General features: G+C 34.5%; 1 protein-coding gene across 1 annotated transcript in view; it reads right to left on the bottom strand.

Moving 5' to 3' along the window:
* Positions 1-1,559: 1,559 nt before the first annotated feature.
* The window catches only part of LOC108780571 (uncharacterized), a 40,341-nt gene continuing 23,024 nt past the window's right edge, over positions 1,560-18,876 (bottom strand). Inside the window, exons 2-14 of the mRNA XM_018548327.1 lie at positions 16,119-16,322; positions 15,265-15,357; positions 13,408-13,596; positions 13,291-13,329; positions 10,262-10,453; positions 8,348-8,442; positions 7,097-7,330; positions 5,880-6,311; positions 4,617-4,873; positions 3,815-3,993; positions 3,377-3,502; positions 2,901-3,092; positions 1,560-2,684 (exon numbers count right to left, since the gene is read on the bottom strand). Coding sequence (XP_018403829.1) covers positions 1,612-2,684; positions 2,901-3,092; positions 3,377-3,502; positions 3,815-3,993; positions 4,617-4,873; positions 5,880-6,311; positions 7,097-7,330; positions 8,348-8,442; positions 10,262-10,453; positions 13,291-13,329; positions 13,408-13,596; positions 15,265-15,357; positions 16,119-16,322 — 3,305 coding nt within the window. The 3' untranslated portion in view covers positions 1,560-1,611. The remainder of the gene's footprint in view (positions 2,685-2,900; positions 3,093-3,376; positions 3,503-3,814; positions 3,994-4,616; positions 4,874-5,879; positions 6,312-7,096; positions 7,331-8,347; positions 8,443-10,261; positions 10,454-13,290; positions 13,330-13,407; positions 13,597-15,264; positions 15,358-16,118; positions 16,323-18,876) is intronic.

Here is an 18,876-nt window from a genome sequence, read left to right as displayed (position 1 = left end):
CGGATATTCGCAGAAAAAGTGGAAAGAATTGTCAAACTGCCATTAATCTTCAATTGATAAAAATTCGCTTCTAATATTAGAGAAAACATGTTCCCTTCCATACGTAGTGAGAGTATAAATTTGCGCGGTAATTCGCGCGTTATAATTTAATAAAGTAAATTGTATTAATATTCTTCTAATTTTATTTAACGAAACGTTCGGATATTTCGGCTCAAATTCAAACCATCATCAGCAATATCCGAAATTCAAATAAAGCAATTGTGTACACAGTATCCGCACGAAATCCAGTGTGCAGCGGATAGAACTTCTTTCAATTCCTATATTTGACGAGTAAACCGTCAAATAGTTTTTATACCGAATGAACTCCGCTGCTACTATAATTGTTTATAGTAAAACCTGGGAATAAGTAAAAAAAATGCAAAAAGTAACATATTACAATTGTTAAATGAAAGCTGTTGTTACAATGACTAAGTCCAACCAAGTACAAGTAATCTCTCTTTATTTTACCACTTCCGAAAACAACATCAGAAGAACCTAAAACTATTAAACACTTTTGAGCAATTTTTTCTGGAACCATAGATATTAATTTGTCATTCTTCAGATCTCTTGTCGTGTACAAGAAACTAAGAGACATTCACAAGAAAATTAATGTATGAGACATCCAAACAATTAAGAATCCGGCGCTTAAGTTTTGTCAGTTTACATAAATCCTCTTGTGATGCAATCACATTTAAAACGAAAACTTAGAGACACTCCATAATGATGCGACCAACGCGATACAACTCGGCACGGGTATTACATCCAGTTAGAGTAATCTGACCACGAACGTCGGTGTCTCGTTATCGAGGGTCATCGAGACTGAGTCTATCGGTTCTGCCTGGATAATTACGTGGTCTAAGTTGTCCAAAGTTCTGGCCGAAGATTCATCGCTCTACCAAGATATCTTGACGGTACAACAACGGGTCGACTTGGTAGTTTCAGAAATTCGTAGTTTTAGACAGCAACTAACTATATTGATAATGAAATATCCAATTTTATGTTATCGTAAGAAAACTAAACATACAAAATTATTAGAAGATGAGAGAGAAAAAGAAAGAGAATAGACAATGAGAAATTTTTGCAAATTGGTTTTCTATGAATTTTCTGTCAATTTCTATTTGAAGATATAAAGATAAATGCATGAGATTATATTTCTATTTTACATAATAACGTTGGATTCGACAAAATTTACGACGATAAAAAATCTTCGACTTAAAAATTTTTTAACTTTAAAATCTTTTAAAGTTCCATTACGAAGATATTTAAATCTGAATATCGTTCTCATATTTTAATGTAAATATACAGATGCTCCATTTTCTTTCTCGCATATAATTCCAACATCCTGAAAACATTTTAGAGTTTTTATTCCTGTAAATTTTATATACTTTAAAAAATTGAACGAAAAGTAAATTAAAAAATTTGTATTATCATCGAATTGTAGACAACTTTCTTTTATCTCGTCTTGAAAATATTTTGCACAACGTATATGCACTTTTAATTTTCTCGATTGAACAGTTTCATTTAATCGCATTCGAGCGTTCGCGAAACGTTTACTTTTGACGATAAATCAAATTAACATTCCAACTGTTCGCACCGGACACCAATTTCCGTGCACTTGCATTCCTCACAGGGACTCGAGAGCTCCGTTATAATTCTGCCGACGCGATACATTCGACCATATATATTGCAACCCGCCAGCTTCAGCAAACTGCCCACGGACATTGGTATCTCGTTGTCGAGGACCTTCGAGGACGTCTCGACAGTTTCTGTTTCCTCGGTTAACCCTTCCGCACTCGTCGATGAAACGACGAGAGTCTTCTGATCCTCTCGTACACCGCTGACGGAGGAAACATTCAGCGTCTTCGTGGTTTCGGTCAGCTTGTTGCTCGAACTTGTATTTGAGGAAAATAGCAGTTTAAGAACATTATCCAAAGAAAAGATGGTGACGTCCTCGACGTTCTCGGTGGTCTTTCCATCTTCACTTGGGAAATTATCCGACTCGGTACGATTGTCATATCTCGTATTACGATTGTCCTCTTCGCCGGTGAAGTTTCTATCGAGATTCTTCGTCTCGGATACGTTTCCTATCGTGAACTTCTGCCCCGTAGTATTGCTCCGATGAAAATCGTACTTCGAACTGTCAGTCGTGCTATTTAACTTGGTCAACGTTGTTCTGTCGTAATCGAAAATGTCTGTCTCGGGATTTTCGGAGGGTCTGTGATCTAGGACCTGATTCTTGGAATCGTACGTTAACGAAACAGTACCTGTCGAAGATGTTTCATGGTTCATTCCGTACTTCATCTTCGCCAAGAAAGAGGAGTCGACGGTTTCCTTCCCGTAATCGAAGGGCGGTTGTATAAGCGGTACCTCCATGAAGTCAAAGTTTGAAGGGTGTTGTAATTGATTGCCCACCAAGCCTTGAGCTAAAGTCTTCGACGCTGTCATGGACGTAGTCGATTTGGGCGTCGTGATGCCGCGTTCAACCAGATATGGAATCATGTCTTCAATCAGAGATGGTAAGTCGGGGGCTGGTTCAGTCTTGATGACGTCGCGAAACGGATCTGGAGACACTGTTGGCTGTCGTTGGGAAGGTGCCGTGGCGTCGGCGCGATCAAGCACCACTGTTGGTGATTCGTCGGCCTCGACTGTAACATTATAAAAATAAAAATATGCGTACGAGCCTACATTTTTGGTACTCTCTAAAACTTTTAAAAGTGAATTATCACTCTGGAGAGTAAAATCTCACTCTTAAAGATTGAAAATTGTGCCACTGGCTCGACTTTCACTCTTTAAAGCGAGACTTCACTCCAATGAATTTAGAGAGTCGATTGTATATTTGTTTATGCGATCGCATGATATACCACAAACGATTTTTCCGCAACACTTCCCCTCAGAATTGATTCTGTGACAACCAATTTTCAATGGCGGACATTTCTCCGAAGAACAGACGATTTCTCCGTAATAACACATGCAAATTATGCAAAGAGCGGCACGTGGCAAAATTTCACCATGGCGGTATTCCATATCTTCAAAATGGCACTTATTCGATAAATCTAGTTCGACAAAACAGGCCAATTAACGATATATTGTAATTTGTTATTTACATATCCGTTTCCATCAATGATAGTTTAATTTTAATCTTAGTCCAATTAACACTTTATCTTTTTCTAAGAATTATGTAGAATTTTCTAGTTCTAAAAAAATTTTAGTAGAATTTTCTAGTTTAAAAAAAATAGATGAAGGGTAAGTTGAACCAAGATCAAAATTAATCTATATTGGTGAAAACGGATATTAATCTTTCAGACTTTTAACAGCAACAATTAATCGAGAAATATACCATTATTTTTTTGGTGTAGATTTGTAATTTGTGGAACTACAGTGACTCCAGTACCAATCTCAAGATTTAAGTCTGTCGAACGATAAGGAACATCGAAGTATGACGGCTCTCTAGGTATAAAACCACCTACAAAGATCTATTATTTATTATTTTTACATAAAAGATATTATGAGCGACAATATATTATTATTAAAGGTAATCAATTGTATGATTAAAAAGTAGCGAAACAATTATGTGTAACATCTGATTTTTATCCAATTACTACGTACAAACTATATTAAAAATACTAATGCGTTCCAAAAGATACACAAAATTTAGTGAAAAAAAAATAAAAAATAGATTTTTAAATATATATTTAGCCTTTATAGGATCTTTTATTTGTACAACTTTATGTCTATAAGCTATTCATTTGACTTCTTATAGAGAATCGTAAGATACCTTCGGTCTCTACGGGCGGACTAAATCGGTTCTTCTGGGTTGCAACATCATAAAAGCCGGAAGCATCGGTCGGTCGTAGCTTAGGAGGTACTACAACTGAACCAAGAGTGTATCCAGTCTTAGACGAGAGAACATCCTTATCTTTCACCAATGCGTCTGCCGCCACAAAGGGTATTATCCTACAACAACAAAATTTACTTTTACAGTTGATATACATATAACTGCGAAACAATCGGTAATAATTTTGATTAAATTTTAATATTTTACCATATACATACAAAAAGAAATAAAAATCATTTTAAGGAAAAGAACTAATTTTTCGGAGAAGATTATTTATTATTTTTTTCAAATTATGATATAAGTGGCACAAAAATGTATCTTAAATAAATTTTATATGAAAAAGATATAACACGAAAAAGCTATGCATTTTCTGCCGTTAAAAATGTAACCGACGTAAATCGGTATCAATCAGTTGTTTTCGACAAACGATTTCAATTTAATTCACGGTAGTATTCCCCGGCCAACAAAACTCGCAAAAAAGCGGTTCCGTTATAAGCGTGAAAAATTGATTGCACATCGTATCGGCTAATAAAAAGAAATAAAACACGCTATATCGATTACATCGACTGCGCAATGTTGCACCTGCCGATGCTTTCATGCATTCTAAAAATATCGCAATTATTCATAAAAAAAAACATTTGTATACTCATACTTTCTACAAGCGGGGTTGTCTAGTGTCAAATCATAGAACTGACAGAATTGAATAAAAGACGATGATGAATCGAGATATGATAATAGTCACCTAACGTTCGGCAGCGACGGTAGCAGAAGTCGTTCACTGTAGTCGTAGTCATAATCCTCGCCTTTTTCTCGATGAGTGATGTTCAGGATGGTCTCAATATCAGGCGGAATGGACCTAATTGGATTTATCGTGACACCTTGTATATGGCCCACCGAGACATTCGTCTTGACTGTCACGTTCATCACGAGAATGTCGTCTGGCATGAGGATTGTCGACGATGGACTGGTGACGGGTCTCTTGCCACCGATCTTCGTCCTCTATGTCACACGTGTTTAATCATAACAAACTTGCCTGGTCTTTTTTATGACGGTAAGTCTTGCAGCAAATATGTTTTATATTCAACAAATATATACGAATACAAAGCAAAATAAATAACAAATTTTATAAATTTATAAATCTAGGTTTGTTTTTGAATTTTTTTGAAAAAATAAAAAAATTTAACTCTAAAAATTTCAAAAGATTGTAAAACTAATCTAAAAATATTATTTACTTTAAATTTATTCCGTAAAATAAGGTAAATTTGTAAAAATTTGTATTATTTTTTGTTAGCCTTAAGAAAAAATGTTTTATATATATTATTTATCACACATATGCCTGGTGAAAAAATCTCTTATATTACTTCTAATTTATAAGAATTCGTCATTTTTCAAATTTATAAAGATTTCTAAAAAAATATTTTGAATTTTTTCAGATTTTATAAGTTTTCTTTAGAAATTATAAAATGAGAAGTCTTAAAAGTCTTATTTTATTTCAGAATTCATATATTCTGAAATAAAATAAGACTTTTAAGAATTCAACAATTCTAGAAAATATACGAACTTTCTCAACATTTCTCAAAAGCGTTGTAAAAAAAAATCTAAGAAATTTGAAAGATAAGAATTTTTTAAAAAGTCATAAAATTTAAAAAAATTCAGAAAAATTGATGAAGAATTCTAAAAATGCTTTTCACTAGAAACTTTTCCTCATAATCCCGAGAATGTTCCTTTACTTTCATATAATTCTAAATATACCTTTACTGAAAAAAAAAATTAATAAAAAGAATTCAACATAATTTCATTATAATTTTTAACTAACTGTGTATATCATTAGAAATATTTATATGAAAATAACATTTATGTAAAACATTTACTAAAATAACTCGAATTTAATTGAATGAAAAATCTATGATTGTGTGTGTTTTTTTACTTTACTTTTAAGAAACTATCTCATTGATACCTATTATTTTTGCATGAAAATTCTAGTAATTATTATTATTATCATTACCTTAATGAGAGTGAAGTTCTCGGACAATTTCTTGTCGGGAATAACCGTTTTCCCGGCATCCGTAGAAACTGCGAAAGGATGCATTGTAGCTTTGTTTTTCTCAATTATATCCGTTTTCTCCTCCACCGTCGTTCCTCTTTCCGTAGCCTCATCTTCGTTCCGCTCCTCATTTTCGCTTGCGTTTTTGTTTTCATCCCCGCCAGTATCTTCATTGTTTCCATTATTGAGCGTTAATTCGGGAAGCACCGTCGTCCATTCCGACAACGAGATTGTTGAGCCATCCGTGTTAGATGGATCCTCCGTCGTCACGATCGTAGAGTCCGTGAACGTGTTCGTTGAGCACATCGTGCAGGAATCAGTGACAGAATTAGCGTGTTTGATGGACGCCGGTGTCGACTCGAATGATACTGTCGATTCAGTGTTACTTGATAACTGGCGAATGAAGATAAATAATTGTTAACGCCGGATTAATTTATGAATAAATTTATGCTTCCGTGAACTAAAGAAAACAGTAAGCATTAATGCGATAAAAAAATTGCACTCCGACAAATTACAATGTTTTTATTGAGACTACATTGCAAATTTAAGACCCGGTTGCACCAACACTTTTTGATTTTAAGCGAGACTTAAAATTCTATCTATCTTGTTTTAAAGCCGAAAGGGAGACAGAGACAGTTTAAGTTTCGCTTAAAATCGAAATCACGTTGGTGCAATCAGACCTATAAGTGTAAAAAATAACTTAAATATATATTTGTCATTTAGTTTTTGTATATAAATCTATATTTGTATGTAGCGTGTGATTTTTCACGAAAAAATTAATTATATATACACATATTGAAGTGTCACTTTTTACACATTTGGATTTGTAATGTAATAGAAAAAAAAATCATTTGATTTAATGTTTGTTTTGTTCGACATGTTACCTAAAATTATTTTTAAAATATATATAAATATGTATATTTGTACTCTATGTATATGTATGTCGACATCAATAAATCAAATTATATATTCTTACACCTGAATTAGCAGTGTATGTATCTACCAATTTATTAAGTGAACTCCGCATGGATTAAAAGACGATTTAAAAGAATAAATATCTATGTATTAATGTATTTATATATACATCGCTTATCCGAAAATGTTCAACGAGCTGTAATTTTGATAAGTAGATTACAGATAGAAAAGGCTTCCGTTACTTGAATCGTACATATCATCACCTCATTCGTTAAAGTTGCGGCAGTCGTCACTTCCAAGGTCGATTTATAGTCTACTGTTCCTATCAAGATTTCATTGTCCATGATGTCGGTCTCCATGGTCGAGGGCCAAGCGGTTGAGTAGGTGGCGACAGATGAGTCCTCCTCAAGATCGATCGTACTGGTGCTAATCCGTTCCTCGACCACTCTATGACCTCGTCCTTCGACGGACGGATTCGTAGATTGATCAATCGCAGGCTGAACAATTAATGACAGGTTCTCGTACCGTAAATCGATTAGAATTTCTTCATAGAAGGAAATCTTTCTTTCTTGTAAAACTCTATTTGCACTTCAAAGTCTACTCGTAATTCGATCAGCCGAGTCAATTTAATGATTTCGTCTAGCTAGCATTAATCGGGCAAAACTTGAGTTAAACTGAAAATTTAATTTTTTCCAATATTCAAGTACTATTTAATCATTAGTAATGCAATAAAGTATTACGAGTAGACGTGTTATAAACCAAAAAACTTTAAGAATACAGAAGTTAAGAATGAATTTATTTGAAATAAATGAATTATCTATAATAATAAACGTTTAATAATATATATGTATATAATTTTAATATCTATAAACTTTTTGAACAGTTTTTTAAAGATAGAAAAATAAAAATTTTTCAATTTAATAATTTAAAACGCCGAAAAATTGTTATACGTCTAAGAAATATAAATTTTACAAACAATTTTTATAAAATTTGTTATAAATTCAAAGAATATCGCAATGCACGATTGATGCGCTCATTTAAGAATCCAAGTGACGAATCTCCCGAATTCGCCACAGTTATTTCCATTGTCTGAGTAGAATCTCGTGTATCTCGCGAGATTCGAATTCTCTATAAGTGGCATTCTGTACTAACGACGTTACCCATTAATAATAACACAACACATCTATAATAGATACGTCGTCGTCCGATCGTATCGTGCTACGTGATCCAATAAGGTATGCTTCATTCCAAATTCCTGAACTAAGTCGAATGTCTAACGCGTTTATAATCAATGTTTCGGGTAGATTTCATTGATTAAATTCCGCGGACTACATAAATCACCTCCCCTTAACTTCTATCCCATGAGCATGTTCCTACTATTTGATAACTTTAGGATTTAGCAAGCTTATTTAGAGCAATTAGAACTGTGCAATAGAATTTACTGAAATGGCGATGCAATAATTTACGCTTCTATACTTAAAGAGTAAAAGAAGAAGAAGAAAAGAAAAACGTACGAAAAAGTTGGTCTCCTTGCGGAACTTGGCGTAGTCCTTACTGACGAAGGCGTAGGATGCATAGTTTTGAGTGGCCTTTACTTCGATGCTGCCGCCTGAACGTTGAATTTCTTAGTTTTTTGTCAGCATTCAAGAAAGAATATTTATTTGCGCGTGTATGTAAGTGATAATTAAACTCGCGAAAAAGTGTTGTTTGTAGAACAAATTCGACCCGGTTTGTGTTTTCCTTATTGAATATCCGTAATGAAAAAAGTATACGACTGACGTACAGTGGGCCACCAGAAAGATTGCAACATTTTTCTTATTCACGTTTCGGAATTCAGCCTTGCTCGTGGAGCGATTGAACGTAAATGGTTGGATAAGTAAGAACCAATCACTCCGATGGACAGACTGTTTCGAAAGCTGTCGAAAAAAAGAGTATTGCTATCTTTCTGTAACCCACTTTGTATTAATTATAACGAACAGCTTCAATTAAAAGTAAAAATCGTAGAGACGTCGGATTTATATTGACAGTCTCGCGCATCAACTACACTCTCACAATGAATTTTAATTAGCAACGAATCTGTATAATACGCTCTACAGCTATCTGGCTTACTAAATTCAATTCTCTTTTCGTGTTGAATTTAAATAATAATACATACCTCGTTTCCGATTATTCTCTCTTCATTATGAAAGTATGAAGCATATAGAAATTAAATATTAAAGGGGATTAGCGCAGCAAATACTGTATATGAAAATAGATATTTCATATTGATCTAATTAATTATGACCAAGAGTATAGGACCGAATGAATCGCGTAATCTGAAAACGAAATATTTATTAAAATAATATAAAATCGGACATATTATCACTTTTTTAACTAAATGCAAAAATATCAGCAACATTTGTCAGGGAATAAATGTAATTTTAAGTCGATATTTGCAAGTCATCGGTCGATTCCTGTTCGGTACACGCATTCTATCTGCCGCGATATTAATATCGATGGCTATCGTTGTTTCACAGAGCTGCCATATTGACTATATCGAATAAACGCTCTCGTGTGGAAATTAAATCCTCTTTTAATTCACAGATGTTTCTCGCTTCCAAGAATCGACGTGTTTAATTTGCTTACGCGCGCGCAAAGCCGAGTAAAATATTTTATTTTTCTTTCGCAAGCTCGGGGACGCCGATTAAAATATTTCCAAACCTCAAAACGAGACGTTGTTTTGTCGACGACGGCATTCGTTATTTCTTCACATTGGCATGTATCGAATAAATATTTTCGCTTTCGGTAAAATATTTTTCACCGAGACTTAATGGAGTAACCGAGCGAGATTCAATTTAGCATCGACGACTCGCCACCGGCAATCGACCTCTCTTACTATGCAACGTAAAACTAATATTTCGAAAATACACGTATGAAAGAAAAAGATTTAATTTCTCTTATCAATTATGAAATGCGCGAAGCATTTTGATTTAAGCACTTTAATAACAAATATAACTAAAAAATAAAGAATCTAAAGAGAATGGAGGAAGTTAAAGAATTAAATTCATGAAAGTTAAAAAATAATCCTCATAGTAAAAATTACTCAGGTTTGAAAATTGTATTTGAAGAATTTAGTGAGAAAGAGAGAGAGAGGGGGGGGGAGAGAAGCACACGTATCGATAAAAAATTATTTTTATTTTAATTAAATAATTTTTAACTATAATATTAGTTTTTGTTTTTGTTTCTTTTGTTTTTTGTTTTTTAACTATAATATTGTTTTTGTTTTTTTCCTTGATATTTAATAATATAGTCTGAAAACGAAAGGCAATGTTCCTAACCAAGGAATTTCGCGATTAATTCAGTGGAAAACACAATCCGGGCGTGAACTAGCTGGGTGGGTCGTGAACAAAACATGGGACAGTCTCGATGCAAATTTGCGTAAAACTCACTGCAATTGTAGGTGGATGGGCAGCATTGTCCTTCTCGAACGATCGGACTGCAGCCTTGAAGAGGTGGGGCGCACGCAAGCGGAACGCACCGTATGGCGCCCATCGCGCAGAAACAATTGTCGCATGCGGCCTTCCACACGATGTCGCGAACCATCTCGCCCTCGACATAACTGCGCTCGCCCACGCGACATCCTGGACAATCATGTGCCGTGAGAGTCGTGAGAATGCGATTGTGGAAACTCGGCCTTCGCGCAGTTCCTTCCGCCGCTTACGCAGAAAATAACTCACGGGCGCGGATATCCGAATATTCGGGGTCCGAATATTCAGACGTTCCCGTCCAGATTTCGGAAACTTCGATAGCGCGAAGAAGAAAACGTACGAGAAAGATTTCGCTAAAAGATTTACAATTTTCCTGGATAGATCTGTGAAAATAATTTTGTTGGATTATTAACATAATTATAGTGAAAAATATATGACGATGAAAAATATTATTGATATTCATCTAACTCTAGCAATTAGTTTGATTCTCTAACAAAATTATTAGAGTGGTCCAACCAAAAGTTATTTTCAGATCTATATATATATTTGATATAATTTTTTGAATCTTTTAGCATAATTGTTCTTTCTATGCGAAGAAATATGGCAACAGAGTTGCATATTATGTCAAGTTCAACATTCAAATTTCAAATAAAAATGTAGTAATCCGTAAAATTTTCGTTGGTTTTGGTCTCAATTACAAATCGCTTCATAGAAATATTACGGATCACACATTTCTATCATTTCCTACCGGAGGTTTTAGTTTGTTTGAGTGGAGCTTTACGCTCTGGAGGAGCATAACGTCGCTCTTTTGATGGCATCGTCGTGTTAGCTCGTAATAGCTTCGTCCTGGCGAGCAGTGACCTCGAGGATGTTTGTCCATCCGGGAGAATTAACGAGCCGCCGTGGTTCGAATCGTTATTTACCGACTTCATGGTCAGTCATCGCGACGGCAAGGCAGCAACACCCGCCCGTCTGACTGGAGGGGTGGTTTCCGGTGGTGCCCGTTAAAATTAAGCCATCCCCGAATGTCCCGGCAGCCAGTGACAGCCGGGCATCGTCGTAGCGACTGAGGCTTAAGCCCAGCTTAAATTTAAGCAGCCGCGGTGAAACTGGGCGTTAAATGAACGGCAACCTCGAGTATCCGAAACACCGACTCGCAATTCCCTCCGGAATAAAGTGTCAGACGATACCTATACTGACTACTTTATTACATTACATGGTCCTCTATAGCTGTTAGACTCCATAACCAGAAAATTCCGAGATTCTTTCGGTGCTCATCTTTGGGTATATTTGGAATATCAACCGCTCTACAGAGTGCAGCGTTTTTTCTCTGAACCACAAATGTTGATAAAATTATAGAAAAAAGGATTGAGAATTTCTAATCCGAGGTTTGTTGAAATTATACTTTATTATTAAAACAATTTAGAAATGATTTTAGAATCTTAATTTTTTATTATAATGCACATCATAAAAATATTTTAGATTTGTGTTAAAATTGATATTGCAAAAATTTTTGAATTTTTAATATATGCCAGTGTTAATTTCATGTTTCGGTATTAACCATAATGTATTTATGAAATTGATATTTAGCATTTTTAGCGTTCAAATAACACTATTCATGAATATGAAATGAAACGTAAATTCCATTCGGAAAGTACAGTTTTGTTGAAATATTCAAACTAGGTACAGATCCGAAAATAATGTTATTGTACCATCAAAATAATTATGTAGAACTCTCAAACTAGTTGCTAGAATGTCAAACTTTTTGCAGCATTGCACATCACGTTTGAGATTCCCACGTAATTATTTTGATGGGCAACAAAATTAGTTTCAAATCTGTATCTCACTAAATTGTAGATATTTCAACAAAATCGTTCTTTCTATGATAAGATAAATAAAAATAAAAATGGGCATGTTTATTTAACATATTGTTAACGTTAATTTTACCGAAGGAATATGTTTTCACAATGTGCTTCCAAATTGTGTTAAAATGTTATATTTATGTATTAATCTTTTACATTTTTATATTAATTGTTATTTTTTAACATATGTATTTTGTGTTAAAAAAGCAAAAATTTTTCGACTGTGCATTCCAGCTGTGCTCTAAATTAAATATATCAAGAGATCGAAGTATTAAGTTGTAAAAAATTTCCTAATCATGATTGCTTACGAAGACACATAAATATCTTTAAAATGCTTCGCAATTTTTTCGTGCACTTGCTTTAAAATATTTATGTACGTTACTTTAAATAGTATATCATTACGGCATTTTCTTGTAACTTACAGCTTAAACCGCCGCGCCGCGCCGGGCGATGAGACCGAGCATTAAATGAACCTCGTCGGCTATCTGAAGGTAGAATCCTTGTGGAGTAAGTGTCGCAAGGTGATATAACGTCAGCAGTAACTCTTCGTTATTAAGTTACACATTTCATCACAACTTTCGAAAGCGTGCTTCGGCGGAGAGCTTTAGTCGCGCGGCGGTAAATTTCGGAATAATCCCTAATAGTTCCGATTTTCTTCAAGTTTTCTACTTACACGAGCAAACTTTAATAAGTTCCTCGCTCATGCACGATGCCAATATATGTAAAAGAATCTCCGTTTGTTCATTGTATCACGTTTATCATGTTACGCGATCTCTATTAGCGTTTAATTTGTATAAATTATATAAAAGAGCTTCGTCCACTCTTACGCAGAATGAAGCCTCTACTTTAATAGAAAGTTGGAAGATACTTTCTATTGTGTACTTTTTGCGTTAATTATTCTAAAGAAATAATATTTTATGAAATCTCTTTATACGTATATCCTTCATATTGTGCTGTGAAGCTTTATTAGAATTCATCAAAAGTAAGGACTAAACACCTCTGCGTAACAGCACGAAGCCTTCGATCGCACTATCGAGTTTCCGGGAAATTTCTCAACTGATGGTGGCATCCGCTACCTCGAATTCAGTTAAGCGGACTAGCTCGTAAATGACAACAATTTGAACTCACCGTTTCCCGATACCGGCGCCATTGTGGACGGATGGTGGTCTTGAAAAGAAATAAGGATGGCTATTGGTAAGGTACTTTAAGTAACTCGCGACGTCGCCATGATAAAAGTACACTCACGGGTGCAGTTATAGGCGACCGGACAGCAGGAATGGGGCGCGTACAGCGGGGTGCACCCCGGTAGAGGCAGCAGGCACTTGGGGCGGAGGCATCTCCTTGTGCCGGATATGCAGTAGCAGTACTCGCACCGCCGCGAGCCCATCATCGCCGACCCCGAGCCATATCGAATTCCGTTGTGCAGACATCCTGCTGTAATACATTTGAAGTTTATTTTGAATGCTTTTCCCATTTCAATTTAATTAACTCCGAATAGTCACTTCTTTTTTTATAATGTATTTTAGGTATACAGACCACTGAGCTGAATACGTTAACCTGTGCTCTCTCTGTCGACGGTCAAATACATACGCTTTTTTATTTTCAGGCATTAAAAGTAAAACTATTAGGATGATCTCTTTGATTTACATTTTACGTAGTAATTGAAATAATTTTATATGTATAAAAGAAATAATTAAATATGTTATTCTGGCATAAGTTGTTAGTAAACTTTTTAACTTTTAATATTTAAGTTACTATAGCATACTAAGTTATTGTATCTCTTTTCGATGTAACACATTTGTTATTATCTTTCTATTATATTAGGACGTAAGATTTATAATTATTTTTTGTCCACTATTTATGGATACTGTTTTATCTAACGTCGTCTGTTTGTTTCAAAGAGTACTGTAAGATCTATATACAATAGTTAATCTTTAATTGCAATCGAGCACTGAATGGAGTTTTTGGAATTTACGTTAAATTGCTCTCGTTAAGATCGTTTCTGTCTGTGAGATAGTACGTGAGCTTCGTCGAACTTCAGTGAAGTTTCTTGGCGCTTGATAATTTATTTAACAATGCTTTCAAGAACGATACAAGCTTTATATATTTATAAAGTAATGTAAAAGGTTGTTGTTTCAAGAGAAAATACAACCGACGAATGCTATTGCATTTTAATATTTAATATGTTTAATTCTGTTGGTTCTCAATTTGGAATTTTAGTTTTATAAATAGATTTATAGTAACTTCACAGTTTCCGAGAGAAACGCTTAAATTAATTTACTTATACGACAAAAATAGTATGTTAATATTAAATAAAAAAATTCAGAAGTTTTTAGTTAATAAATTAATAATTATTTTTATCGTGCTCTTCTCTCTTCTCTCTTTAATATTTACCTTTTATAAAGCTAAATATTAAAGCAATTTGCAATTGAATTAATTATTGTATAATATCGCTTAATTAATTAATACATATAAAGTGTTATATGTATTTTATAGAATGTTTTATTTTATTATTGCAAATGAAAATAATATTACGGTAAAGTGTTATAGTACTCAGTCAATGTTGTACCGCGTAAAAATGAAAAAATGTACTAGCATAAACTTTGCAGTAACAAAGAAATCCTGAATTAATTTAAAATTACGTTCGTTTTAGTAGTAACGAGCCATCTTAACCCCTTCTGTATTATGCCCGAGTTTAGCCGAGTGTTCTCCTCTACCTTCTTCAATTTATTTACCCAAGTTTACTCGAGTGTAACGAGGCTCATTTATTTACCACAGAGGTAGTCCAGACGCTCTTTTCAGAGAGACGGAGTTAGAATGGAAATTATTAAAAATAATAGCGCACTGCTAATTTAGCTCAGAGTACAGTCGCAATATTAGTAATATATAATACAGTCACTCGGGGGAAGAGAAAACGAATTAATTTTTCTATATTTAAGTAACTATACATGAAAATTATAAGTTACTTGCCATAACAAGATCATATTGTCATTTTATCGGATAAGTGCAGTAAGAAGGACGATTATTTGTACAATATAGCGATATATATACATTACTGGGAAGAACAAATAACAAAGTACAAAATCAACAAAATAGAAATACCTTCCGTACGTGAGTGCTGAGTATGCTTCTCCTCATCCTCAGCTTCTAGGTTCGTTTGTACACTGGCTCTCCGCAACATATTCTCCACATCGCCTGTATATAAGTCAGATAATAAATTTAAACCCTAGCCACGATTAACTCTTTAATCTGCTTTACCATGAAGACAAAATTTTTATGCGTTTTAGACAAACTTTGTAAAAAGACACAAAAGCGTGTAGATGCAGCTGTGTGACACTTCTTCCCTAATTAACCAAGAACAATAATCGTATAATAATTATATATTTAACATTGAACACAATTATAATTTATATGGAAAGTATTTTAAAAAGATACATGATATTTTTCCATAATTTCTCAGATTGCGCTTGGAAAGGTTGTTCGATTCTACACAGGTTGAAAAATCTGTGTTAAATTTAATACATTTTACGTATCCGTTCAAATTTTTTAATTGATTTAACATAAGCTGAATATATAAGGACATATATAAAACAAATATAATATTATATAAAAAAAATAACATAAAAACATAATACTAACGCAATTTGTAAACAAATTGTGGAAGCATACTTTTTTTTTTTAGTAAAATTATAACATTTATATTAAATTATATTTTATTTGTATGTGTGTTTATACTTATTTAAATTGTGTTATTTTAATCTCTCTCCTAATAAATTTCAAATATCAAACTAATACAAATTCAAATCACATTATATTAAATTAACGCTTGGAAAATTTAACACAAAATTTTTAACAAGGACCTGTCTTAACACAATTGTGAATATTTTTTATTGTATTGCTGTAAGCGAATTCTATTGACAGATATTGATTGATCAAAGGGATATCATCGTACTAACGTGATTCACCGCATACCATCTCGGCGCAACATACGTTCTCGGCCGGTGAACGAACATGACAACCAGGCGGTGGTGGATTCGGCAATCGCGGGCACACTCGGAGCCGGCATCTCAATGCACCTTCGGTGCACCAGCACTGCAAACAGGGCTCGGATGTACCCACAGCCGTTCCTTCTTGATATCGGCGACCCTCGTATCTGCAGCCTGCAATCGCGAGTAAATTTCTCATTACGTAACAAAACTTTAATTATAGTGTCCGCGACCGGGCTATCGAAACTTGCAGAATACACGATGTCTCGCGCGATGCAATAACGTATCCGGAATTTTCGAGTGTTGGAATAGTAGTGGAGCCTTGCTTTACAGACAATTTTACTGCTTTACAAACAAATTCACTGCTTTACATATTTATTAAAAACCAAAAAAAAATAATAATATAATTTATTTTTGAAGTGGTGAATTTGTTTGTAAAGCGCTGAATGTTGTAAAGTGTATGCGTAAATACAGTAGGTCCGTTCCCCCTGCGAGGAGATCCACTACTGAAAAAGATAATCTAATTTTAGATTTAAAAGTAACCCAATCCATTTTTTCGTGTGAGGTATATCATAGCTCCACAGATTTCTATATAATACCTAATCGCTAACATGCTACAGTTTGTTATGGGTCAGCTAAAACCGGGGCGCCACATATTTACCCGTTCACATTACTTTGTGAAGTAGTGGTAGCGTCTACACTTTGTTTCGATTAGAGGTCTCTAGCTTTGATTATAAGGTTAAAGTATAGCATATTAAAGAGTTTAGTCATGACCGGGTAAAGATTGCCGTCATCCTCTTTCTTGTCAAGCTGGTTTCACTTCATTTTACAGAGGTAGCGATCTAGATATTATATAGAAATCTGTGGGTATTGCTTTCGTTTCGCATGAAAAGTCGTAACTCATGTGCGAGAGCGTGCGACTCTTGATTTATATAGCAAAAATGAGAATAATGAGATATTATTTCTTAAACTTTTTTTATTTATAACTTTTTAACAAGTGAGGTCCGACGGTTAAAATTTCCTCAAAGTCACTTAGGATCATGACCTTGACCAACATATGTCAAGGTCATTGTTGCTTTCCTACTCCGTATTTACCGTAATTATTTTTATCTTTATGTCTTGAAATTAAATATTCTTTATTACACAACTGGCTCGTAGCCCTTCAATTGTTCTATTTTGTTTTATTATTATAGAACCTTATTATTATTTTTTATTAATGGACGTTACATGGATTTAGATATATCTATGAATATCCATGAAAAAATTAATCAAAACAAGTACAAATTTTACGCAGTTTTAGTTACTATTCGTGTATAAATTCGTGACTCGGCAATGACATCAGATTAATCTGATTGAATTTTCTGTTCAACTTTTTTTCGGCATCTTGATGATCAAAACTTGATGTAATATACCATACCATACGACTCGAGAGAGAGAGAGAGAGAGTACAGCAATCCAATATACTCTCTATTAACATAGACAAAGTAACGCGAGTGTGCCACGAGCGTACAGCAAGGCCCCAATTAATAAAATCCAATTAGTAGTTAATTAACGCCCACGAAACTTTCGTGCACGACGCGAGCGCAGTCGCCGAAAGTTACATTGGCGACAGCTAAAACAATTACCGGAAGACCATAATCGCATAGCCGAAGACACGCGTTTAACTTTTCAGTAGAGAGCATCGTCTCCGAAGAAAACTTTTCAGAAGGGGAATTCAGAAGTTACTTAAACGCATATACTTCAATCTTGTCGCCGAAGTAACAGAAGTATGCGGATGCGTTTGAACTTTTAAGTCGGACATGATCCTACCTGAGATTTTTGCGTTTGAGAAACAGAGACTCGAGAGAGCCTACGTCAAAGTTTCTTTTAATGAAACTTGTACTGATTGACACAGAAAACTGCCAAAATAAAATTAACGCTTTAATTGTTATAATTTAGATGTGTATAATACAAGCAATTACAACGTTTTCGATTACAGAGGGATTTGAGTTGTGACGATCTGGCCTGATCGAAACGAAGCGTGTGGAAAATGCTGAAAGGCTGTACTCCAATTCCGGACGCGTACGCCAAAACGTCGAAAAAATCGCTACAACACGGACTTAAGCTGCGGAAATATTTGCACGCTCGGCCGTGAGCGACATCGGTCCTTCCGAAAATGGAATTTTCAATATAAATCCCGCGTACACTTCTCAATGAAAGTACCCGAGGGCTTTTGGTCAGGATTGACACTGATTTCATCCCGTGTTATCGAGTAGCTAGAAAGCGATGTTAAAACGAGCGACATTTAATCTACAGTACTTTCCGGGAAGGAGGGCAGACAGATGTGTTTCGTGCAATCGATTAACTTGAAACACGTCCGTAGAACATGATAGTTTATGAGAACGATTTGCTGGAAATTCACGAGATCATAATAGAACCCAAAATTGCTATCATCGACCGAGACTGTTCTTGAAAACTTGAATTACTATCGTGATACTCTTTTGCATATGCTGGACCTTCGTCGTGTCTGAATGGTTGTAAAGTGTATTATCTCTTAAAAAAAGATTACAGTCAAAAAGCTATACGGGATAAGAATGTAAAAATACTTTTTGAATACAAATTAAAAATTCAAATTAAACTTAAGACGAGTAAATAAAAAAATGACACAAATGAGCAAAAAAGAATCGTCAGTCGCAATAGATTGAGAAAAAAAAATCCTAAATTTAAATAAATATTTATTTGAATACTG

The sequence above is a fragment of the Cyphomyrmex costatus genome, unplaced genomic scaffold (genome assembly GCF_001594065.2).
Source record: "Cyphomyrmex costatus isolate MS0001 unplaced genomic scaffold, Ccosl1.0 scaffold72, whole genome shotgun sequence".
Classification (NCBI taxonomy): Eukaryota; Metazoa; Arthropoda; class Insecta; order Hymenoptera; family Formicidae; genus Cyphomyrmex; species Cyphomyrmex costatus.
Note: the sequence above shows the minus strand (reverse complement) of the source record. Positions and strands in the feature narration are given on the sequence as shown.